Below are 26,876 nucleotides of genomic sequence, written 5' to 3'. Positions count from 1 at the left end.
CTAGGAGTTCTAGACTTCTAGGCTTTTAGAGTTCTAGAGTTCTAGAGTTCTAGAGTTCTAGAGTTCTAAAGTTCTAGAAATTTTGAAGCGATTTCTACATAATCTGTGGCTGAAATGATTCTAATCTCAACTGCATTCTAACTAATTTGTACTTGTTACAGATATCAATACAAAATCTCAATAAATGAAATTAAACGAATTGTAAATCATAATCAGAGGTTTCAAAAGTCTAGTGATTTTTCGTAGAGATTGTTCATAGCACAACAGATTTCTTGGCAAATTGTCGATGAAATGGTGGCGTGAACGAGACTTCGGCAGTCTCCCGGCAGGAATACGTTTAACGTGCTAGAACTTCAGATGTCGGCTACCGTCTAAGCGTGGATATACGCGCGAAACGTGACAAGGAAAACGACTGGAGAACTTCTGGAAGTCCATACAAGTTTCAGCCGCGTATTCGTCATGTCCAGGAGTTCATCACTTTTGTTTAGTTGGGATTACGTGCGCCTGCGATTTTATAGGGGTATTGTCTCGCGCAAAGTACTATTATAATCGTAGAGAAACTGCAATGAAATCCTATCTCAGTCAGGTATTAATGAGATAGAAAGTTAATACTGTTAGATATGTAATGATGGTAGCAAAGGTGTTAATTTAGGCCCACACGATCGATAATTTCGTCGGCCTCGCTAAAGGCCGATTACAGCTTTAACAGAATTTTAGACAGGCTGATTAGTTTATCTGAAAACCCTCTAATGAGTGCTGGTAGTACTTACAATACTAACAGCCATTACAATAAATGGTCTCAATACTCGGAGGATTTCCAAATAAACTAATCACCCTGAATATCAATTATCTTCCATCTATTAGACAGAAAAACAAAATTTAAGATTTTCAGCACCTAATCGTTTTTCAGTCATACCGATAAAATTGTCATATTTAAAAAAACAAAACACTAAAATTGTATGATCTCTCATTATTCCCTTATTACAAAACAGTCAAACAATCCAACAATTTCAGTCTCTCTGTTTCGCTTTTTCACTGAACAGACTAGACAAAAATACATACAATTCTAGTCACAAAAAAGTACCAACTAAAAACCAGTACAAAGGAACTCAGCACCAGCCAGGAGCGCCAGAACGTAAGCACATCACCCTGGGGTGCTCAACTGCTCACGTTAAGACGCTAAGTCGAGATTACATTTTCTAAACCAGGGCTGCAGCCTCCTGCGCCGATCGGCGTCAGTTGAACACGCAACACGTGTTGGACCGAGGGATCCAAACACTGTTGAAACGCGAATTTCCCCGAAGTGACGAGGGAACGTGCGTGTGAAACCGAATATGCATGAGCCTTCGCAGGATCATGGTTATCGCGTATCCTCTGGATATTTCGCGCGGCGTCGAGCCAGCTTTCGCCCAGGATTGGCTGCAAAACCGGGCGCACAAATTTCGGAGAAAAATAGGGTCGGCGTGCGCTACGGGCGCAAAGGAGGGAAAAAAGGGTCACGGTGAAAATAGTGGAAACGAGCACGCCGCGACTCGGCTGTCTAGCGGGCAAAGCCGAGTTCTCCCTGGACTGAATTTACAGGAGGCACTCGGGGAACACCAACTATCGATTCGCGCGACTACGATGACACGGCGAACTAATTACTTTCGCGTTTCCCTTGGACCACGTTTTTTATTCAAACAGACGAGCCGTATTGTAACCGATCGCTGGGATAACCGACTATGAATAGGGACCATCATGGTCGACAATTGACGAGATTTTCATCGCGGGCTTTTTCGCCGTGGCTTGTTTTTTGGTTTCTCGTTTGGAGCTGTTTCCAGCGTGGCGGTAATTTTGCTAAAATCGTCTCTGTAGACAGGAGAAATTGAATAGTTTTAATCTTTTGCTGGGACACTGACGAGCGAAGAATTAGAATTGTTAGGTAAATTTGGGGCAGTTTATGAAAGTAGATTGTATTCAATTTTTAGGTGTATTTAAATGAGGAAGGTAGTAGACGTTGTTTGAATGTAAAAGGGTGGGCCATGTTGTGAGTTTCATAGTGTAGACAATAGTCTTTGTATTTTTTTGGCATCATGTATGAAGAATATTAGGTTAGATATTTGTTGGAACTTCTAAACTTTCTTTCGGGACGTATGATCAATAATTCTGTTCCTGAGAGCTAACGTCACCCGAGTTCTTTCTATTTATTTTTTAGAACAGCCGAGAAACAAATGCGATTACCCATTTTTTAACATAGTGTAGGATCAGATACAGAAGCTCACTCATCCCACAATAGTATTTGAAGTAGTTTATACTGGAAACTGTTAAATTTCCTTCGCTTAAAATTGCAAATTTTATTTAAAACATTTGAAACTCTGAGGTATGCTACTTAAATATGAAATTATTCTCCTCTACACCTCCAGATTTAAACTACAGTTTTATCATATCAGACAATTCTACAGAATCAAGGCTCACAGAAAGAGCTACTAATTCAAATGAAATTCGATCAACGAAGCCCCGATAACAACTCGTCGCGCTGATCAGTAATTGCACGAATATTCCTTTCTCTTAGCCTCGATGAGCAGCCGTTGTTAATTAACCGTGGACAGGGGGGAGGAGATTTGATAAATAAATTTCACGCGAAACAATCGCCGTCGGAGCCAGTCGCGTACGATCGATTATCATTATTGTCCACGTATGTACGAACAGCGAATAACAATTATTTGGCGCAATAGCCAGACTCGGCGCACAATTACGAATAAGCTCATTAATCGGGCAACGCACATTATCCGATTGCCTGATATCTATCATAAGCTTTACACTTGCAGGTTGTTACTCGATTAAATTTTGATAACCATCTCAGCCGATGGCTGCGTTTTCGGGATTGATCGCCGCGTCGTTTCAGGGGAATAGCCAATAGCCACTCTGCTCACCAGACGCTGGGCGTCCAGAGCCGTGAGCACGTTCCACGGAGTAGAGAAAATTAATTGCTGATCGTTAGCGAGTGGGAAATTGCGCGGGCAGCGATAACGCGAACTGATTTGATTCGTTAGGAGAGAAACTTTAATTACCTCGTTTTGTTGTGTATTTTTCGATCAGCAACTCGTTTGATCCCTGAATGCAATTGTTTGGGGAGCGAGTGAAGAACATGAAGAAGAGATGTTTGTGATGGTTTAACAAGGAAAAGTACGGAATTATTTCGCGCTGTTTTCATAAGAGGAGTTAGTCGAATGTATGTGCACCTTTTTTGTTGAATTTGTACAATGGATTCATAGAAGTATTTAATTAATAAAGGATATGTGAGAAACAGTTTATGGGTACTTTAAATGAATCTTTTCTTCGCTAATATTAACTAAAAATGGGTAACACCGCGTGCGTGAATAATTGTTAATTTCCCCTTCTACTCTACAAAATACTATAATGCATTCATATGTATGCAAATATTGCTCTAACTTCAAATGTGAAATTCACCGCACCGGAAGTCGCTAAAAGTGCAACGATTCAGTTAGGAATAGAGTGCAGCTAACTTTATAAAACGGTTGCTGCATAAATTGTGAGATATTCCAGACTGTTATATATAAATATATATATAGATAGATCTAAAATTTGACCACGTTTTATCTAATTCCAACCTTTCTCGAAAATTTGTATCATAAAGGTGAATGTATAAAATTTATTTAAAGCAAGTCTTCCGTGCCAATAACTATTTTACTTTACAGATTCGCTAAATGTAACTTTTTCGACTATTATTTCCATTAATGAAAAAGGAATCTTGAAATAACAATGTACATGAGAAAAATGTACTGCTAATTTGTAACAAGCAAATGTGAAAGGTATGTTACTCTTTTTAAAAAATAAAATTCGCAAGTCACGCTGCAGTACAATGTGCAGGGTTTACGAGTCACGGGGGTATGTCACGTTCGTCGGAGTCCTAATTCTGCATTCATTTAAATGGGTCGGAGACCAGCTTATTTCTTGTCACATGTCAGTGTACCGTAGATTACAACGTTGAATGCTGTAAATGCATATATTTGTGACATTTCCGATAAGAACACTGAAATACTTGCCCCCATTTCCAAACGTTACAACTTGATAGCATTTGTCGTAATTTTTGTTAGCAATTTAGACATAATAGAAACCAGAAATTGAAAAATCACATCTTTAATATTAGATTTAAAACAAAAGATTTAGCGAAAGTAGAATTCTGACAAGTACATAGAATAATAGAATATGATGTGATCAGTGCAGGTTTAATAAAAACAGAATTGATTCTTTTATTAAAGCTTGTAGATCAAATTGAAATTCTATCGGATGCATGTACATGCGTTCCAACTATGACAATTCAATATTTCCACGGATTAGTCAGTTGTTCTGCATTTTTTTCGTTTTCATAGTCTTTGATGTCATGCGCCAGCTAACGAGGACCTCGTTAGCTGCTAACGAATTGTTTGGATACAATCCAGCTCCAAAACGTGCTTCCCATTTGGTTAATATCCGAATTGTTGATGATTTCATTTGAATGTTTTGACAGCGCTAACTTGTTTGGCTATCGTATCAAAGGAACAAGCGCTAGACTTCTCAATTAGCCTGCACTTTTGAAACAGTGGCTCGTGTGTAGTGGAATAGTCGAGATAGTAGACGCAAATAAAGTTGTTCTATGCAATGCAGTTGAAATTTAAAATATCACAATGAGAATTTACATTCACGTAATTGTGTTATAAAGAAACGTTGTAAAAAAGGGAATAAAAAACGAGTAAGGGGTAATTTGAACAATAAGGAATTGTATTTATTTGTTTTATAAAATTTTATAACACTTCATTACTATAAATTACTAACAAATAAAGAACTGACTATCTCATAACTTGAAATTCATTAAAGTTTACAGGAACGTTGATCATCAAAAATTTCATTTTTTATATAATTTTGTACTTTTTTATTTCGCGATATTATTAGTGGTAGTATTTCTCATAATTAATATTGATATTTGAAAACATTTCTAAGTTATCACTTAATTGCTTAGTTAAGAATATAAATCTACCAAAATATCATTTTTTACATTTTCATACATATAAAGATAGTTAAAAAATATATTTAATATTATTTGATAAGCAAACGATAAAATGAATTAAATTTTTTACAAAGCACCTTTGATTCTTAAAACATTCTTCTGGTGACTTATAGAGCGTGACCAGACCTTTTTGTCTTAAAGTCAGCTTTGAAGACCTTAATACGCTATAATATAATTCAACTTCTTTACATTCGTATACACGATTCTGTACATAATCATTTTAATGTAAAATTTGTAACCATGATGGTTGATTGAAATACTAATTAAATTAGATACTATTAATAGAAAATATTATGCTACTTATGGGATTTCTTTCATACATACACATACTAAGGAAGTATTCTTGTATAGGTTAACTTCATAATATTAAAAATGAATTTCTCTGATAATGATAACTGATCCAACATCCTCAAGGCCTAAGTTAATGTATTGTCATATCTCTGATGTGATATAAAATATCAGATAAAATTATGTGGAGTATTGCTTGATAATTGCCTGTTTGTTGATATACACTAATTATTAGAATATTTATATGAAATATAAAAGATGTCGAGGTTGTAATTAGGTATCTTCAGCTTCATAGTATACAAGTTATTATAATGTACAAAAGATTATTCGCTTTATTATGAGATAATAAATATTTATTACACCATTATTCCGCCTAATCTACATATTTATAAAAAAATCCCTGTTATTCAAAAAAGGAACTTTCAATCCTACACTATTTATATCTTTCGTTAATTATTCAAAATACCTTACTTAAACCTGTTACACCACGCTTTACTATAAATATGTATAATACACGTAACTTTAATACAATTACGTCACAATGAAGAATAAGTAGTTTACGTAAAAGAATTATACTAATATTATGCAACCATTGAAGTTTTTAATTCAAAAGGTATTTAAATATTATATAATTATACGTAATAGTTGACCAAATAATTTAAATTCAAAATGAATCAGTATAAGTAGATAAGAAAAAAACAAGAAACTTTTTTTAACAAGAAAGTTCTAGAAGTACTTATACGTAATAAATACTAAGATGAGTCATAAGTTCTTATTGAGTTTATTGCATTATCTAATTTTATTAATTATTGTATCTTTGCAATTATATCTGCTTTATCGATTAAAAAGATATAGATCCTGGTATTTTTAAGAGAAAACAGGTATAATCAAAAACTGAACTGCCGTTTGTAAACCTATGAAATATCTTATCTTCAGATACATATATCATTTGTGCTATACAACATCCAACAGTAAACGTCTTAATCAAATATTGACATCTTTGCTTTAATTTAAGCTCAATTTTAATTTCCGCTTACACCTTTTCTTACAAGAAAATATACAGTTCCCTATCCTCCTTCGAGCTCCTCACTCCACAAACCCTATTACCTATCTATCAACAATCTTTTGCTTCCCCAATCATTGAACTAAAATTTTCTCAAAACAACCACATCTCGTGCACAAGCAGTGCAAGAACTTCCAACTCACCCTAACATTTAAACAGCCTCAACACAGAACCCAACCTCATACCAGCAATGCCCTCAACTCGAACACAGTAATTCAGTCTTAACATATCGCGCACAGCGATAACATGTCTTTCAAATGAGCTCGTAGCGCCCAGTTATCTCCTCTCCGCGTCGAATCCGTATCGACCACACTGGCGCCAGGTGGGCAGAGCGCGACCTTGACACAGGTCACGTTTTTCAACGCGAAACTCCGAGTTCCCAACTTTCTCCAAGAATCCGCGAGAACCGTTTCTCTGGTCCAACACCAAGCGTCCCGATTTCGTCGTCGTTATCTGGGACAAGGATCGCGTTCACAGGCCCTGTCGTATATCCCCAGTTATCGCGCGAACTTTATCTCGGAACGTTAACACCGCGGGGTCCCACTTCCCCGCCATCTTGACACCTACACACTCAACCTATATGCTAAAGTTTCCCATGGCATACGGACTGTGGGAGTTCGTCTTCACGAGATAGAATCCCCTCTTGCTCCTGTCCACCTTGTCCCCAGCTAAAACAGCTGGTGGCCGCTGTGGACACATGCCCAGCACATAATAAAAGAACCCACGACACTGCCAGCCCCAGAAACCCACATCCGAGTTGATCGACTCCGCAAAGTACATCACTGCTCTGTGGTGGTCGCACTTGAAGAACCTCCGTGTCTCCCAGCAGCCAGGCTGAATGAAGCCACCGTTCATGTAGAAGTCCACGTGCCCGCTGCGCTCAGCCTTGCCTTGAATGAACGCGTCAGTGTGGAACACGTCGACGAACTCGGCATCAGACTTGTCTAGCTTTGCATCGTTGTCGTTGGTGATGAACAGCGGCATGGCGGGGTCTAGACCTGTGATCCTGTATAGCTTGTAGGGCTGGAGAACGTTGGCAGCAAAGGCTGGCACGTGGGCGCCTAGGCTGAAGCCGATCGCGTGGATGTCGGTTGCACCTGTGTCTCTGAGCCTCTCGATCAGCTGGGCTAGGCAGTCGCCCACGTGGGGCACGTTGCCTACCACGATGGGGTAGCAGGGTCCTGCGGCTAGACGGTGCCAGTCTACTGCGATTATGTTGTAATCGTAGGTTTTTAAGTACTCCCTTCGAACGTCTACGAGGTAGGACAGCTGCATGTCAGAGTCGTAGCCGTGGATTACGATCTTGGTAGGGTTGGAAGGCACGAAATTGGTGGTGTGTAGATTGGAGTCGGTCGAGTCTACTAGGACCTGCTGGCCTTCTTCTGGGTTCCTCTTCGTGTATAGGAAGAACGTTATCTCTTCATCAGGGCAGGTTTTGGTGTTGCTGATCAGACAGGGTCCTATGAAGTAGTTGCTGTTTGCTTGCTTGTATTCAATCAGAGCGTTGCTGTTCGCGGGTGGCTGGATTATCATGGACAAGGAATATCGAGTCCAGATGGTGAGGAGGTAGAGACGCAAGATTTTCCAGGCTGTCGAGTGGTTCATGTTGGTCCCCTTGATTGGCCCGTTTGGGTCACCACTGGGAGGATCGTTGGCTCAAGTCGTTGGGGCCGTTTCACTTGACTGGCGAGACAAAACTAGCGAGTGGTCCGCGTGCTGGCGTGCTGCGAGGGAAACTTCGCATTGAATCAGCACGTACTGGCTCGACGAGCTTGGAATTTCTGAAGAGGGGCATGCGCACACGGTTCGTTTAGTTAGAGCAGTTTGACGTACGACAATCGATAAGCTCTGAATCGGCTGTGGCTTACCTCGACGAAGGTCGAGCTCTGATGACGGTTTAAGGCGCTCTAAAAGTGCTGTGGATTTTCCCAGAAGGTGGGAAACCAAGTAAATAAAGGCAGTTTTCTGTGTTTGTTTTAATACTCGTAGTAGAAGCACAGCATGTGTGATTTGCAGATATGATTCACTATCAGTGTTTGCCTTTACTTACTAGACTGAATGTGTTGGGTACTGTCGTATCAACTTGCGGCGATGAAAAGTCGAATTATCGACTGATGGTGGTGGACCTCTCATGAAGGCAAAGTAGTGATTAAGTAGTTTAGACTACAGAACAGATTAGGAGCTTATCAGTTGGTCTCCGATACGAGTTCAGTTCTCTGGTGATCCCAAAGTGGACACCAAAACTTTTTGGTAGACTGAAGGGGAGCATACCACGATTTCAGGAGGAAATACGAAAATAGGATGCTTCTATGAGTGGCATTGGTGATTAAAGAATTTCTATTTTTCCTATTCAGTCAAGAGTAAAGACACAGCGTATAGAATAAATGGTCAATACCTTTCCAACACAGTGACACTTTACAATGTGTCGTAAAGTAATAGGCCTGTGAAAGTCATAAAAGTCAGGTTGCTTTCTCGAACAATGACTAATATTTGACTGTCGAAGTAAACAGCCTAAGACTATGAGTAGTAATAAAAAGAAGGTAATTCAGGCTGATATGACACTTCCAAAATGACCAATTGGAATATTTCGGTCATCCCAAATTACCTACTAGACTCTGTTTTTCTGCGTTTTATTGCGATTGTCACTCATACAAAAAAGGATAGTACCAAAATTATGGGATCACTAAAATTTTGATTGCTCATCATACAGAAGCCTACTCACAACACCCTGAATTACCTTTTATCAAGTATGATAATAAAATCTGCAGAAATCTATACGTACAGAATCTCCTTTACTATTCATCTACTTACTTTCCTTTCCTTTTACAACCACAGACACGTAATTTTCTCGACTCCTATCGTGTCTTCCTTTCTTATCTCATTATTCAACGTTGCTCCTTCACATTTAAGAATAGCTTTTATCAGACAGTTGTACAATTTAATTTATTCTCGAATTTCTATGTAAATAAAGGACTATTTAAATAAAGCACACACTTTTCTCAAGTGTTTCAAACTGGGACGCATTAGCTGACGCGAGCATTCACCTATTGTGAACGTTGTTTGGTGAATGCAAACGCGGCCTCACGTGATACTACGCCCAGGAAATCGTTCTGAAACAGGCGTCACTGACCATCGACCGACGGTCTGAATTACGAGGACTATCTCCCGACACTGCCAAGCGGAAAGGATGACGAGATCGCCGTTCAATGGGATGATTGTCTACGCGTTGACAGCGTTAATGACGGCGGAAGGTTCTGTGCAAGCGGATTGGAACTCTGTCGATGCACGTTTTCCTTCGACTGTTCGAAAGTGGAACGTGCCCGCGATGGAAATCGACGATACCATTCGATACGATTTTAAGGACGACGTGTTTCCATTTGAAATTCTGATATTGATTGCCTATTTATCGATTATTGGATAGAATACCTTTTACCTCAGTTCGGTTTCCTGGAACTTTATGACATGGTTTTCGTGTACAGATAAATTTTTAACAGAACAGTAGTAAATTCATAATTCAGTGAAGTTTTCAGGGAAGTTATTATTTTCCAAAATAATAGTATGCTTGAAGGACTATTCATTCATTGCAATTAAAATTTAATTGTTGTTTCTGAGCTATCTGAAACTTTGAAACTTACAAGAAATACTAATTAATTTTAATTTTCCATTTCTGGGTAAAGTGGATTTTGCTCTTTTATTTGTGAATCACACACTGACTAACAATTATGATTAATTTATTTTCCTTTGTTTGCAGGGATTGTATTACGATAGGTAGGATTATAGGAGGATTAAATGTATAATAAATTTCTATCAAACTCGAATATTTTTCAGTTCTGTAATGGTTCTTAAAATGATACAAATTGTGAATTTTTCACTAATACACAAATGTGTCTCGCTGAAGATACAAACTTCCTAACAATGTAGTATATATAGATGGCGGTAATTAATGAATATAGCATCAAAATACGTAATTTATTAATTAGAATTAATGATTGGCCATTTCATCTGGCATTTGATATTGTTTGACAATTATTATATTATGAGAATAAACTGATTCTTCCTATTGGAATATAAATGGCTTTAAATCGACGAATGTCAGTTAAATGACGTCTAAAATTTTCTACCTTGCAAAATGGATTGTTGGGGAAAATTGATGGATACTTGCACAAACTACAGATAAACGCAAATACACCAGAGACATGAACGTCACAATTTTTAACTGTGATCCGAAATCGCAGTTAATCTGTGTCTGATAAGCATGGAACGATGAACAAAAACGTAAATCATGTCAGCACGTATCGGTATCATTCTAAAACGTGAACAAATTTTCTTTTGACAAGAACTGATCGTGATAGATCTGTACAAAAGATTCATAAAACACAAACGAAACAAAATTGAAAATCTGCAAAAACTTTACTATGCAACTACTTCCAAACTATTAGTAAAAAATTTATACACAGACGCGTGGGAAGTAGTATTAAGCAATTACAGTGAGCAGAAAAAGTAACTAATTATAATCGTTAGTCAACATGTGATTCATAAATATAAGAGCAAAATCCACTTTGCCCAGAAATGGAAAAGAAAGAAAAATAGAAATTCTCGTCACTTTCGATGTTTCAGATCGCTTAGAAATAACGGGCAGATTAAAAAGTTTATGGTCATTGATCGAGTAAGGAAAATACCTTCTTTCCAATTAAACGACTGCAAGGACTTATATGCCATATGCAGTCGCGATTGAAGTAATTGCAAGTTAATATCTTTGATTTACATCGCAGAGGAGACAACACGTGTCGCTCGCGTGACTAACTTCAATGGTATCGGAGGCTCGTATGAATACTGCAACTTCCTGTTATGCCTCAAATCCTGTGGACTATAATTAGTATGATTTCACTGTCAAACGTGAACCAGACTTTGACATTATTTCATTTCGTGGAACTATTCAAGTATTCGCTAAAAGTTTCACATTTGTTCCGAATACATAATCGAAATTTTGCCTAAATAGAACCTTTTCCACTCCTATTTTTCTTTACCTGTACAAAATTTTAATTTTTATTCGACGTATTTGAAACAATGTGGCTTTGCTTTGAAACAGAACAGGTATAGAAAAATGTGTAAAAATCATATGGTGAGTTAATATGTTATCATGGAGCATATGTTATATCTGCGCAGGTCACGTCTCACTATTAGTTCACGTAATGGAAGTGCTATTGTATTTGTTTCGGAAATGGCCGTGAAAGTGGACGTTTACTTCCGCCGCGGCGCCACGCTAGAAGGTGAAATTCTCTTGATTGTGTATGCGACTCGTAAACGTGAACTTTCGCGTTAAGCACTCGGTGAATGTCAATGTCGACTGAAAACACTTTTACGTTCGTTAGTAGACTGGCCTGCCATACCGTCCTAATTACGTGTATAATTATCAGTACCATCGAACAGATACTATGGCAACTTGCAGTTATGATGAAATATTCTAAAGGTAGTTCAGTGAATAAATGTAAATAAATTGTGATAAGAGAAGAAATTAATTGGAAGATCCAATGCATGAAGTTTCTATTTTCACTGAGTAAATGATTTTTGATTTTTAATTTTCAAAAATTCAAAAATTTAAAGATTTAAAAGTTCAGAAATTCAAACATTTAAAAATTCAAATATTCAAACATTCAAATATTTGAAAATTCAGAAATTCAAAAGGTTTTTAAATTTTAAATTCAAATATTCTGAATCCACACGATTTAATACATTTTCGAGGGAATAACTTTTCCACTAGAAAACTAGCATAATGGAGAACCGAAAATAGGAAATACGAGACAGAACTGTATCTGTTCTCACAGAGAATTCACGAGGTACTCTTCTTGATGATACCATAGAAAACGTGAAACGTTTCGTGGTTGACACGACGCATGGTAATAAATTCGTTTCCACAGTTCGGAGCAGACGATCGCTAAATTAAAAGGAGATTGACGTTCCGTGATTTGAATTTGTCCAGAGGAAGAACAGTAAATGAAGCCTCGAGTATCAGTCGGAGCTTCACGGGAAGCTTCGATTGTGTGCGCAACGTGAAAACAAAACGGGTAATGCTTTTCCCAATAGCTAAACTGGTTTCAGAAAGAATTAACTGTAAAAAATGTGCGAACGGGTGCACTGAGCTGAGAGAACGAAAAACAGTTCTGAAAATGTATGGGCTGGAAAAGTTTCAAATCCTTGCACCGCTTCTTTCTTTTTGTACATCGAATTCGAATATTCCAGTATTGTGTACTATGCACGTGAAAATGTTATTTGTTCTCTTCTGTTGAATTTGATTCTTCTTTTAAGTTCGGCTAAATTCTTAGTTTGCAGCTAATAAAAATTTAGTTACTATTCATTTTTGTAGCTATGTGTAGCAATATAAGTATTTAGTATATTTAATGAGAATAATTTTAAAATTAGTATAGTAGCTAGAATAATTCTCAATTTTATGTTTCTGCAGCATATTTGCGACAAAATGGACTGCAGTGTAATGTAAATAAAAATTACATTCATTGTATCACAATGAAGTCACGCAGGGGTTAAATAATACATTTGTTTCTGGATTGTTATATTTTATGCTTCTACAGAAATCATTTCAGATTAACATACAGAAGGTGATATATTACAACGTGAATTCTGTATGCTTTCCACAGTCAATATATTATTTGATAAATACTTAATTACAGAATTGTTATGTATTTTTCTCCATTTATTACCATCTCACTGTTATTCCGTAATCGAATCCATACAATTACTTATTCCCAAAAAGAGCAACAGACGCTGAATTGGGCGTTATTTAAATAATATTAAAAATCACACTGCACGATATTTAATGAAGAGAATATATTACTTTTACTCGTGATTTACAGTTCATTTTATTTAAACATTATCCAAATGATGTGAACCCCCGATGAAACGGAGTCCTCGTTATCACAGCCATTCAAAACGGTTCGCCAAATGAATCTACGCTAAGCGAGTAATTAGTATTATGCTACTAACGAAATACACGCTGGTTCTAAATAAACAAAACGTCCAATTGCCAATTACCAGACCGCAAGATCGTCTCTTCTAGAGTATTCATCCGCTTCGTTATTCTCGACGCGATGAGGGGAATCAATAAAAGCATCATCGAATTACTCCGACGCGAACTACCCTTGCAATTAAACGTCGATAATTGGTCAGGTGGCTTCTTCGTTTCACCGATTCGACGTTATTCCAATAAAATCGACGGTAAAGGGTCAATTTTCTCCGCGCGATTTTTTCGTTTGTCCCACGAGCACGTTTTTACTGCGATACGAACTGGCGAATAAAGTGGGGGGGAAGAGATTGGCTCTGAACGGCAACGGAAAGGAAACAGGATCGAAAACGGTCGATGCTCTGTTGGAACGAGGCCAGAGTCCACAGTTTCGCGTTGACGAATATTTCTTTCCTCTGTTTCTTTCAACTTCCTTCCACTGTCGCCTGGCGTTTTCGCGTTTTTCCAGCCATGCGAGCTGCTGCTGTGGTAACCGTAGGCAATGGCAACGGAGTTACTATTTAGTCATCAAGCGTTCGTGGAAGCTCGAGAGCAAGAGTTTGCTCCATTTAGGGTCATTCGTGAAACTGATGCGAGAAGTTGTCAGTTTGAACATTTTTTTACGTGTGGATACACTGTCTATAATTGTCCCAAATTATTCTGTTTAAATATCTCTGTGACATTTTGTGAGAGACACTTGTGAAGCATGTTATGTTTTCTTTTTATGTTGCAGTTCTTGTTATATGAATTTTATAAACTTTGAAGGACAGTATGTTTTAATTTTCTTTCGATTTTTACAAGTGGATGGTATATAAAATTGGTTGTTCTTACGGAATATTTAATTGTGAGCTCTAATTACTACTGTGGAAAATAATCTTCCAAACATGCTATTTTACGTGACTGAACTTCACACTATTTCGTTTCACGCTGTATTTAACAATTGTCCACGGCTACATGCAAATATTATTCAGCAATTTTCGCAGATAACGCACGAATGTTCAAATGAAATTTCCACAATTTCCAGGATTCCAGCGTATCGAGAAATCTCTTTTGTTCTCTATTCTACATGTATAGAACAGTAATTTTCTCGGTTACCAGCAGGTAATGTTCCACTAGAAATTCCCTGAACCGTGTGGCAAAAATAATGCGATATTTTCCAAAAGTTCACATTATGTTTGACAAACGCTATTTGTGCAACATTTATATAGCTTATCTTGCACATGCATGGATAACTACCTTTTTTTAGGAAATAGTCGAAAATGTTTAATGCCAGCGAATATGCAATTATAACGAACCGTTTGTATATAATTACTTTCTGTTATAAATCTAGAAACTGTTTTTTGAAATTTTGTATCTCTCTTAAAAAATATGCATCTTCATTATGCAAGCAGTGCACAGTTAAATTTTTGACAGTAATGTTAACACATTTATTATCCAAATAGAACAATGGTTAATTACGTCTAAATATTATATTAGGGATATAGCAGAAAATGAATATGAAAAACTGGAAAACATAATTCGTTTTGAAAACTATTTCTGACATAAAACGCACAAGTAGAATTATCCACTATGTAGCCAGACACGGATTAATAGTGTGCAGTATACAACATGGTTGCATTTGATACTGATATTCAAATTGGACTGCAAATATATTACCTCCGAATCAGTTTTAGGGTCTGATATTGGTTTCTGCACGCGAATAAATCATTAGTACCATTACTGTTGTTACAAACACGTTACATTCGCTTCCTTGCCTTATATTAATTTACACGATATAGTGTTTCCTCATTAAAGTGATTCACTTACGAGTCTGTAGTCTGATAGACTGTACGAATAAATTACTCGAATAGTCATTCACAAATCCTGTTTTATCAAAAAAAAAAACTAATTGAAATGATACTGAACCCTGCGTACAATAGCGAATTCCCACAAATGAAGAAACCATGACTAGAGAATCAGATATTTGACAAAATTCCACGAAACCGTAAATTACTAGAATTTCAGCTTCGTGTCAGTCAGATATCCAAAAGTCTGACAAATCTAGAACAGTAACTCTCCTGGTTGCACTGTAAATTCCCTCAATCTCGTCGCGAAATAATTACCCTATCCTTTCCTAGGACATTTCGCAAAGGCTTCTGATGAAAGAGAGTGGTGGTCGAATGAACCCATGGAACGCGACGTACGCTGGTCGTACGAAACTCGACGAAATGAGACGAAAGTGCACGTCATCTGGCGAATGAATGCACCCACGGTTGCTGAGGCCAGTGTTCGTGCTCGCGGTGACCAACAGCGACCGCAGGCGGTGCGTTTTGGCCGACGATCGGATATGTTGGCGGCGTGGCGCAAAAAGAACGCGTTTTCGTCGGTACACCGAGGCTGCATGCATTTGTGACCCGTTGTGTAATCCCCTACCTCTATCCAAAACTATTCCGTTCTCCTATTATAAATCAAAGCTCGCTGGTTTGTCGATTATCGCGAAATGGCCGCAAACAAATTGCACGAAGCTCGTAATCCTCTGCCCCCGTGATCTGTTCTAATAAGGCATTATGGTGGGATCTGGATGGAGTAGATTGCGATTGGCTGATTTTGTGAACGAAATGTTCGTCTGTGAGCTTTGAGTGAGTGGGTTACATTTGTTTAGGATTAGTGTTTGTATTGAAGTCATTTTCAAAAATAATAAAAGCTTTGAATTAAGTTGAAACAACGAATAGTTATGAAGAAGCATAGACCGTCGAAAATGCCATTGTGCACGATTCGGTGAGTTAAACCAGCCAATAAATGACTGACGAACAAATGGGAACACGATCCAGTAACTCGACCATTGCTAGGTCGATTTACTCGTGTGCGTAAATACTACCAAAGGGACCATTCTTTCGAAATGCCGTATCAAATTTGGTTTTGTTGCTCTTCTTTTGAAATGTTTCTACTTTTATAGAGCGTCGATGGTTCATTAGGATTTTATTCAATTAAACTGGATATCAACTAGCAGTGAAGAATTCTGTTTCTACTTTCGACGTTTGAAGTTTGAGAGGACTGAATTAGTAGGATAAAAAGAACGTTTTTCTAGAAATGTGAACAGAGGAAACTGTGAAAATGTACAATTTTTAATTATAACTTGGTATAATTTAAAAAATGTTTAAAAATATGAAAATATTTTAAATATTATACCAGAATTTAAATACTTGAGCTATCTCTAACATTAATAATTAAATTTAGTTTGTTAAAGATTCTAAGTTTTCCAATTACGATTAGTGAATATTGTTACCTAAATATTTGAATGCTTTTACTAAAAATTATTATATGGCAAGTGAAAGAATATAAAATTGAGTAGACCAAAGCACATTACAATGGAACTCAGCTTAAAACTGAGCTAATTAAATTTGGTGAAAACAGAAATTGAAAGCAAACTGAACGCACGCTTTGTTTAGCGTTAATTGCACCCCAAACTCATTACTCCCTCACTTAACGCAGCCTATTATTCTAGTAGGATATCAAAAACAATTCAACGATCACATCCTTAATTAAAGAAGATACCTACCACTGCACACTATTCAATAGTTAAAACTTAAGCACAGTATCATAAAAATCCCATCTGAAAGCATACCAGAAGATAGTGCACTCACCCAAACATTATTTACTACCACCACACAAACCACAACATCACGCAATACAACTTCTCCAACTGATACCCCAACGTCCCTGATTCCATTACAACTTTCACCAGCAACTACTTATTAATTACCATCGTCACTTCATTAGAGCCACCCGCAGACTTCCACCTCACCACTGCTCTCGAGCACTCAGACCGCAAGAAGACAATCTCCTCTAGCAAAAACAATCACCTTGGGCGTGACACCCATTGCAACCTCGCCCATCCCCCCAAACAATTACTCGCATTTCACGCCACCCCCGCGGCCCGAGTCCCATTTAACTTCCCTTCTGGCAGCAGGTCGAACAGTTTTATTTACATTTCACCAGCCTGGCGGGGTCCACGGGCTGCCAATCGAGAGGATAGAGGGCGAAAGAAGAGAACTGAGAAATGCAGCGGGACGAGAGGGTGCCGAGGTGGCGGCGGAGGGTCGCTTGTAACGTCCCGATTTAATGGAGCGCGGCGACTTGATAAAGGGCAACGGGGCATTGCAAGATTTATTAGCGTCTCGCGATGCGGATAATGTCTCACCTAGTCGGCGAGTGGAGGCAGACTTTGGCCCGGCTGAATTATTTCGCGGGACGGAAATTAAGGCTGCAAGCCGGCTGTCTTTTAATCTCCGCCAAACGTTTCCTTCGTCCCGTGTCCTTCGAGTCCTTTGCCGAAAGGGAGATCGATACTGTCAGGAAATTCAATGATACATAGGCACTACGCACGCAGTTACCATGGTAGTTCTTTTTTGAAGAGGCAGTTTGGCTAGAGTGCTCTGTTGTTATAAGATCACTTCTAGAGTTATTGTCTTAGATTTTAGATCATGTACAGGGTGGTCTGTATCTGGTGGTACAAGTAGTTAGAGAGTGATTCTACATTGATAAATAAAGTATAGAGTTTTTGAGAAAATCGAGACAAACTGAAAGACAGTCAAATTTTAAACTCAGTTCTTTGAAAAAGACACTTGAAATAGTTTGAAAAAATAAAAAATAGCTGGTTGTAATTTTGAGTATTCTGTAGGAAGCAGAAGGTGAAAATGAAAATTAAATCGAGTTTTCTATTTGACACAGAATGTCTGTATGAAAAATTTTAAGTGTCGTGTAAGTAGCCTGTGAAAATAATTTGTGGTAAATGGATTCTGTTAGATAAGTTAAAACGAAAGTAAAATCTAAAATTAGCGATAAAACAGCTGCGTGACGTAAGAAAGGAACAGAAGTAGTTTTTTATCAATCAGGTTTTTTCGGTTATTTCATTCACTTATAAATTTGTATGCTGTTCTTCACTGAACTCCTACAAGATAACGAACTTTTAACAAGTTTTACCTTTTATTCCCGAAGTCTGCCGGCTCAAGGTGAGCGATAATGATTTGAATGTAAACAGTGATAAAATCGGAAAGAAACGTTTGTTTGCTACACTCTTTCCTTAATGAATGCAACCATAACAGAACGCAAGGTTCGTTTATTTTAAAAATTGAACTGTAAAATTAGAAGTGTCTTAAAGAACAGAGAAAAACTCATCTCGAAGAACTAAATTTTTCTTTTTTAATTCAACAAGCATTCAACAAGCTCATATCTTAAACATTCAGTAAGCAGAAAGTCATAGAAAAATGTATTATTTTTCACTTCTGAATACAGAAAATATTTGCCTGAAAACCTAATTCGAGCAATATTACTTGCATTCATATTCTCATGCCACTTCTGAATTGTTTTCTGTCATAATAACGAAAATTAATAATGGACTTCCCTGGAAGTATTACGCAACAAATCGAAATAAAATGCTTACGACAGAGCCGAATGTTTGTTGATTCGAATTCGATTAATTGCATTGCTTCCATCATTTCCGTTTAATGAAGATTGAAGCGACGAGCAAAATTTATGCTCGAACAATTAAAGCTGCTGTTTTGGAAAATTAAATATCGATCACGGGAAAATTGCTAACTATTCAACCGTTAATGCTACTCTCTTTGACGACGATTTATCATTTCTACTCGCTTTTAATTGTACTTTTGCGGTATGCGATACTGTGAAATGCACTTAATGTATTAATATGTATATGCACCTGTTTTGTAACACTATCAAGTGATTTGCCAAAGAGAAATTTTTGTCCAGCTCGTCTCAAGAATTTTACGATTTCAATTTATGACACTGTTCTTGCGAAAGTGCATAATATGAACACTAAAGTAATCACTCCCTGTCGTTTCTTAATTAGGTTTCTTTACTTGCCTCATACATCATTAGCATTTGCCACAAAGATATTCGTGTTCACGTATTTTCGACTGATCACTTGTCAGGATGAGAAATGAATTGTGGTCGATCATATGTTACGTTTCACTCCGTGAAATATGCATTACAATACACGACAATGCGTTATTAATTGCCGTGTAGTTAAAATGTAGTGGCTGGTTAGTTGTTGCGCGCCGTAAATTTTCAAAATGACGCCGACCGTTATTCACCGAAGTAACTGGAAGCTATTTGCCACACGGAACGCTGACATTCAGCGTTTACAATTTTAACAGACAGGTGATAAAAGAAAATACAGTGTACCATGTATGTCATGTACTCTGTCGGCGTTAGAGCAACGCCAATTATTTTACGATACTGACAAGAGTGCATTTGTCGTGCACTCCTGCATAAGCTAGGGTCACTAAATGGCGTACGTGTAATCTATTTCATCCGTGTGCATATTAGATAACTAATATGGTAAATACAATAACCATGATGCTTATATTAATAATTAATAATCATGTTTAAAATGTTTTACTTCATGTATATTATATGAATACGTATTTAATTGAAAATTAAGACATATTTTAAATTGTAGGTATCAGTTTCCATTTATTAAGTTACCGAAAAGTGGAAACTTAAAAAAAAATTTTAATTCGCCACCCTACCTTTGAGCTAATTCGTTTTCAGTAATTATAAAAATATTTCAATGTTATACATGTGATATGGATACATTACACAACATCGTTGCACACCATCAAGCATGTGAAATCCTTTGTAACAATGCAAGAACAAGGAAAGAGAACAAAAAATATGAGGATTTAATTTAATTTGCAGTAAAATACATTATCTAAAACTTATGTGCAGGTGTGCTTTAAACGAAGCATGTGAATGTTCAAGTATTTGCATATACCTTCACGAACATCTGAATAATATAACAGAATGATTTTCGAATACAGTGGAAATGAAACCAGCGAAAGCACAGCGGATGCATAAACATTTCTTTTTCCATCAGGCAGTCGGTATTTATGTGCATGTTGCGCACTTGTGATATTTGCAGGTTAATTAAAGAAAAATGGACGTATAATTACATTGTCATGTTCCGATTTTAAAACAGTGAATGGAGGTAATATCGGAATCGATTATTTTAATTATTATAATAAACGTACGACAGATAAACTAAGTGTTAAAAATTTAGATATGTGAGGGGAAAGTATCTGCCTTATGATCACTAAAACAATTACTTAAAACTTTTGGGTCATCAGTGATAAAATTTAATAGCAGACAGAGAAGGCTTCTATAGAGATAAATTCAATGAAAGTCCACAATTGCAGCCATAATTTTCTAATTAAAAATCAATATTGTTTAGTGGAACTTTATTCAATTTGCCAAACACCTACTGAATGCCCAAGTCTATTCTGAATGTAATAAAAAAATACACCTTAAATATGTACCTATTCAAATGTTCGATGAATCATACTATATACAGTGATTAATCGAATATTTGTAGCCAAAAATGTTCATTGAACAGTGACATCAATTCTGCCGTGATTTTGCCCCATTTTATTTACTTTCGTACACGATATTTCACTTGGCCAGAGCAAATAAAGAACGCTGCGTCGGCTGAAGCATCTATTAGACACCTATCGCTAGACCATTCTGTTGGAAACCATAAAACGTAGCTTGTAATATATTACTTGGTAGCACGGTAGCTTTCCCATGGCTGTAATTTCCGTTCAGAGGACGCCAGGAAATAATAAATTTTAAGATCGAGCCGCGAGTTAATATTCAGATTACTGTAATGCAAATTCGCGGGGCCCCTCGAGATCGAATTGCAATTTAGAATCTCTCGGGATCCAAATACAAAGATCCAAATACAAAGTCTGAGTTACTTCAGTGAAAATTATTGATGACTATTAATAGTTCATAATTTTAAAATTACATTTTCTGTTTAAATTCGTGAAGAATTCATTTGAACAGGCGTCAATTTTTAGATGGTGCTAACATCGGAATCGAAAATAATTTAAAACGATAAAAACACAGTTTATGGAATAAGTTGAAAGGTGGTTATTTTACACAAAAGAATAAGTAAAAATTATACAACAAATATGTTAACACCATACATCATTTTTGAGAAAATTGCCTTCAAATTTAGTTGGAATACGCATGCAATGTCAGTAGAATAAGGCCTGAGGAAAGCACATGGGCTGACACGAGAGGGATGCTTCTACTTCGCAGTAGAGTCAGTGGTCAGACAGTGAGTGCTCTCTTCATCCTCTATCCCACTCAAGCTGCCAAACTTCTATTCGTATACCCATACTCACAGTAAAAGTTCCAACTCATTTTGTCAAAAAAGAAGTACAATATAAAAACAAATTATTCTACAATTCTTCACGTATTTTTTATGTATCATAGACTCATCACTTTTCATTTCTTTCCCGCTCCTAAAACTCCCTACATTTTCTACTTCCTCAAACCAATTAATAACATCGAAAATCAATCGCTCTCTTTACCTAATAAATACGAATTCGATTAACTAAAACGAATACAAAAATGCAAACCAAATTCTACGAGCGTTATTTCATCGTCCGCGTTTTATTTCTACAGACTATTTTTTATGAAAATGTTTCACCAACTGATCGTAAAAAACGATCCATCAACAAGGCAATTTAAGTTAAGACGAGGAAACGATCTGACACGTATACAAACAGGAGAGCGTTCTGTACTCTCAGCGCGAGGGAGGCTATTATTAAATGTTAGCGTAGTGTAGCCTCAGGTGCAGCAGTTCCTGCGTTACATTACCAACTCTGTTACACTAAATTCCAAAGCGTACTACGACTTTGGAAGCATAGCCAGGGTAATAAACAATTAGGGGAGACAAGGAAACGTAACCGAAACTACTGGGCAACTTATACGGTCCAAGGGACTCCGTAGCTCTCGGAAGCGCAAATTGATTAACTTTTCTGACGTAATTAGAATAGTTTGAACGGATTTGATGCCCGAGATGCAAATTTACCTTCAATCAGCGTTTGTGTGTCTCGTAATGATGAACAGAACAATAGGGGGTGTGACAAATACAACTATCTTAAGGGAAGGTAGAAGATCCAATTTAGAGCATAAAGTGTCCTATGACATGGTGCTCGATCTGCCTTCATTTTGCATTAATAATGCCTTAAAGTGGGTATACCTATATTCTAAATTAACAATTAGAGAATTCTGTAATTTTGCAGATACAGTGTTACGATACGTGACTGAATTTTAACTCCTACGAGGCTTTAGTTGTGAAGAATATTTATAATTCAGGATTACGAGAAAATAAACAAAATTTGCAAAAGGTTGAAACTGTTAAAGGTCCAATTGGAAAATTGAATTTAATCAAAACGAGTAAAGCAGTTCTTTTTTAATTGAAATTAACGGAGCTAATGTTTTTTAACGTTAATTAAGAGAACGAAATTTAAGAACTTTATTTTTTAATTTGTGAAATTGAAATGTTATCTGTGAAATAGAAATTGGAAAAAATACTATTTCATATAAATAGAAAATGTAGACTGTATTCTATCGCGTTAATATGTTACTACAGAATTACCAAACATTTTGTTCTGCAAGGAATTTGTCTAAGCCCTCTGGACTTTTTTGTCGTTTTTAGTAGGACAAACAAGAAAATTCTAATTAAAACTTTTAATTAAATTGTACCGTAATCTTAATTTAGACAATTGCGCATCGATTTTTCTGGGGCTCTGCATTTCTTAATTCAATGAGCATCATTAATATTAAATAACATATATGTATGGTTCTCAAATGCATTGCAAAATAAAATTTCCCTGGATATTTTCTAATTGTGTTCTGACACAGGAAACACCGTAGACACTGGAAGTACACTGACATGACGTCACAGTGAACCTTCATTGAGTTTTGCCTATGCTAAAGCGTAAATTAATATAACGTGAAATTAATTAGTTGCCGCTTTGATAAATTAATACGGGACGCACTGTAAAACCATACACGCTGTTTCTATGGTCGCTTTTACTACGTCAAATTATGCACAGTTTACGAGCTACAAACACGAAGACGCTTCCTTCATTCATTGGCTTCAGCCTTTTGAAGGCCTATCTTAGAGAAAAGACGAATTAATATTCGCGAATATTCAGTGAATATTAACTCCTTTTAATATTGCATCAATTGTTATAATATATAGTATGGATTTTTATATAATAAGGGTATGCAGATATACCAACAGTAATATAAAGACAAGAAAGTCTTAGCATGGACGAGATAGAGGATATTACCTCGTAGGAGTTACACCTGAGTAAATAATGTATCAGAGAAAAAACCTACCAAGTTGTAAGATAAGATAAAGACTGACTGCAATAAAAAGTAAATTTGAAATGATTTTTTAAAAATATCTCTGCAATAGAAATAAAGTAAGGTAAGATAAGTAACCGAGGTACGTGCTTTATATTACCTCGTTTACAGTTAAGGCTACTTTAGGTATATCTTAGAAGAAAAACTATTACTATTATGGCTGACGATCGTAATTGGTCGTGGCTGCTCTCTAACAAACCAACGACCTAGCTGTATCTGACTATAACTATCTATAGGTCACTTTAGAAGGGGAAGAGGTGACTGCCTGATGGTCGAACAAACACCGAGCAGCGACAAAACAAGGCAAACAAGATCGATGAACGTTGATAGAGGTAAATGTACGTGGCTTTTTGCAACTCACATGGGAAGCTGACCGGAGGATGAGTCTGGGCGTTGTGCGCGTTATGGGGGTGCCTCGGGGTTGTGGCTCGTTGCCTGCAGAAGCAGAGCACGGCTACCGTGACGATGCCCGCGACGTTGAGTATCACAAAACCGAGGGCGACCGCGAACCAGATCGTCTGCATGCCCAGGATCGTCGATGTCTCGGAGTCTGGAACAGAGAAGAGTGGAGAAGTTAATGGCGAGATCTTTCCACGTCTCTCGCGAACCTGATGGTTTTCTTTTCTTTCACAAGTTCGTCATGGAATCGGGAAAAGACTAAGGAGCGTTGTTGTAAAAGAAAAAGTCTTTTTTCTTCTTTGCAATTCGCTCGATGCACTTTGCTGCAGCAGGACACGTGAATGAAAGGCAAGAAGCTATTGTCGCGGAGCTGGGCGATTTTTTATATTTTCTATGGTGAATGATTAACGTCGCGTCCACTTGCTGATAGTGGTTATTAATGAGTTGAGTAAGACCGTTTAATTAGGTTCTACAGTCAGTTTCTTGATGGGCTTGATTCTTAATAGTAGAAGCATCGAAAAAGTTGAAGTGGTAGGATTTGAAATTTTTTTTTTTTTTTAAAGAATTATGCAATTTCATGATATCGTGTTGTTTGAGGTTTTTGTGATAAGTTACTTAATATGATTAGAGAGTTTTATGCTTTGAGAATGGATGAAGTATTGGATTGTACAGTTATTGTAAAGAGGTTATATAAACACCTTGTATAATTTCATTGAATATTCATGTGCTAGTAAGTTCTGAAGTATTTTCTTGAGTTATTAAAATATGTACCTATTTAAAATATTATCTATTCATTCAAACATACAGTATATAATATATAAACCAGAAAATAATGTGATAAAACTTCTATTTATATATAAAGCACTTATTCAATAATTACATACTTGACACATGGAATTTACTATTAGCAGTATTTAAACACGATAATTCGTTCTTAACCTATGCTTTAAGTATGTGCTACGTCTATGCACTGAGGATTGAAATTCTCGACCAAGAAAATTGATTATATAATCGCTAGAAATTATTTTAGAACATAAACAATACAAAATAAGGAAACTTACGTGTGTCCTGCAGTCGTAATAATAGAATTTATTTGGAAAACTTCTTTATGAAACACTTTTTTCTTAATATAAAAAAATTCGTACGCAGACCGAGCTTGTCGCTTGAAAGAACCACGCGCAAGTGAGGGACGCGCAGGCCAGCGCCTGCGCATTGCGCGCCCCTGGCGCCAATTTTGAAAAGCTTAGCTGATCATCTTTTTAACAAGTCTCAATTTTATATATTCAAACAAAATTATGTAGCAGATAATTATCTATTCTTATATAGATCATATATATAAATAATTAATGAAGTACTTACTATTAGAATTGACAATTAACAATAAACTGTGGTTCTAAATTAAAACTATTGAACACAAATTGATAACTCTGAAGTAAGATAGATTACTATATCTTTCTCAGACTAAACTTATTAAAAAAAGAATAATTATTTGCATAATGCAATTTCGGTATAAAGATATGGCAATATAATTCACATTTTCTAAACATTGTCTGTTTAGTCTTGAGTAATTCTAGTGATGAGTCAGATAAAAATCATAAGAGATTGTTAACTTGTTATTATAGTTTCTGAGAGAAGGTTTAAGCACTGCATACAACTACAAACATACAGGAACTGAACTCACTTGCGCTAAGAATCAATAAATGTTAGTACTCGAGAATGTATTTTCAGAAGCCAGAGGTACAAACTAGTTGTTTAACTATCGAGCTGCAGAGAGGCACGAACTCTCCACAAATATATTTACTGTTACTCGCGGTGGCAGTAATGCATATTTGCAAGCCAAAATGTTGTTTTGCGCGGAGGATAATCTTGCTGCAACAGCGGCTTGCTTGAAACGTCTTGGGCTTCGCATACTAATAAGATTTCTTTGATTCGTCTACTTCCGTATAACGCGTTGAAATGAATACTTCAATCTCATATTGCGGAAGTTGAAATTGGATTTGTATGTAATAAGCACCCCCAATGTTTCCCATGAAACTGTTAATGATTAATAACTGTGTCTAGACTCACAAATTAATTTTAGGATGCTGCGAAATCAAATACGGAGTGAAACTGTCGTTCAATGCAAATACTTTGACTGCTTTTGATTAGTCTATCCGATTAACTACAAAGTGGATACATTAGGAGATCTTCAAACTGTGAAATGTAAGTATAAAAGTAGAGGAGAATAATTTTTTTACATCACAAAATGAAATTTTTGTCTATAAAAGAATTATCTTTTACTGATTTGTTTTTATAAGAGAAGTTAAATATGCTCTAGGAAATTTATTTTAATTTTTATGTTAATATACATATGTATAAAATTGTAGTACATAACTGAGATATGTATTTTAAAGAAGATTTATTTTTAATAAGAAGTATCCCGTAGGAAATTAATTTGAAAAACAACGAGGATCCCGAGAGGTACCAAATATTGTTATTACTCCAAATTTTAATACATTTAAGACAAAAATTTTCCTCTAATTTAACATCCTAAATTATTCATCACAAATGGACATCATTGTCGTAAAACATTCATCAAACTATGCACATTATTTTAAAACTTATCCAACAGAATCGAAAATCACCTACCACTTGAACCAAGCAATCAATAAGCACTACCTCGACAATTACTTTTCCTTCATTAACGAGAACAGTGGCGACGACTTCTCTCCGTGAAATTCCCAATTATACCGAATAAATCGATATCAACCCCAAATAATATCGAGGCAGATGAAAGATCGAACTCGCCCCTCATTTTAATTTCAAATCAAATTTGCCCATCTCCAATCCGCGGTTCGATC

The 26,876-nt window shown here is 36.5% G+C and overlaps 1 protein-coding gene across 1 annotated transcript in view; it reads right to left on the bottom strand.

The window, feature by feature from the left end:
* Positions 1–6,722: 6,722 nt before the first annotated feature.
* LOC143186258 (uncharacterized) overlaps positions 6,723–26,876 on the bottom strand; it is a 182,495-nt gene continuing 162,341 nt past the window's right edge. Inside the window, exons 5-6 of the mRNA XM_076389829.1 lie at positions 23,980–24,187; positions 6,723–8,055 (exon numbers count right to left, since the gene is read on the bottom strand). Coding sequence (XP_076245944.1) covers positions 6,975–8,055; positions 23,980–24,187 — 1,289 coding nt within the window. The 3' untranslated portion in view covers positions 6,723–6,974. The remainder of the gene's footprint in view (positions 8,056–23,979; positions 24,188–26,876) is intronic.

The sequence above is a fragment of the Calliopsis andreniformis genome, chromosome 12 (genome assembly GCF_051401765.1).
Source record: "Calliopsis andreniformis isolate RMS-2024a chromosome 12, iyCalAndr_principal, whole genome shotgun sequence".
In the NCBI taxonomy this organism is placed as follows: Eukaryota; Metazoa; Arthropoda; class Insecta; order Hymenoptera; family Andrenidae; genus Calliopsis; species Calliopsis andreniformis.
The sequence above is the reverse complement of the archived record's forward strand: the minus strand, read 5'-3'. Positions and strand labels throughout refer to the sequence as shown.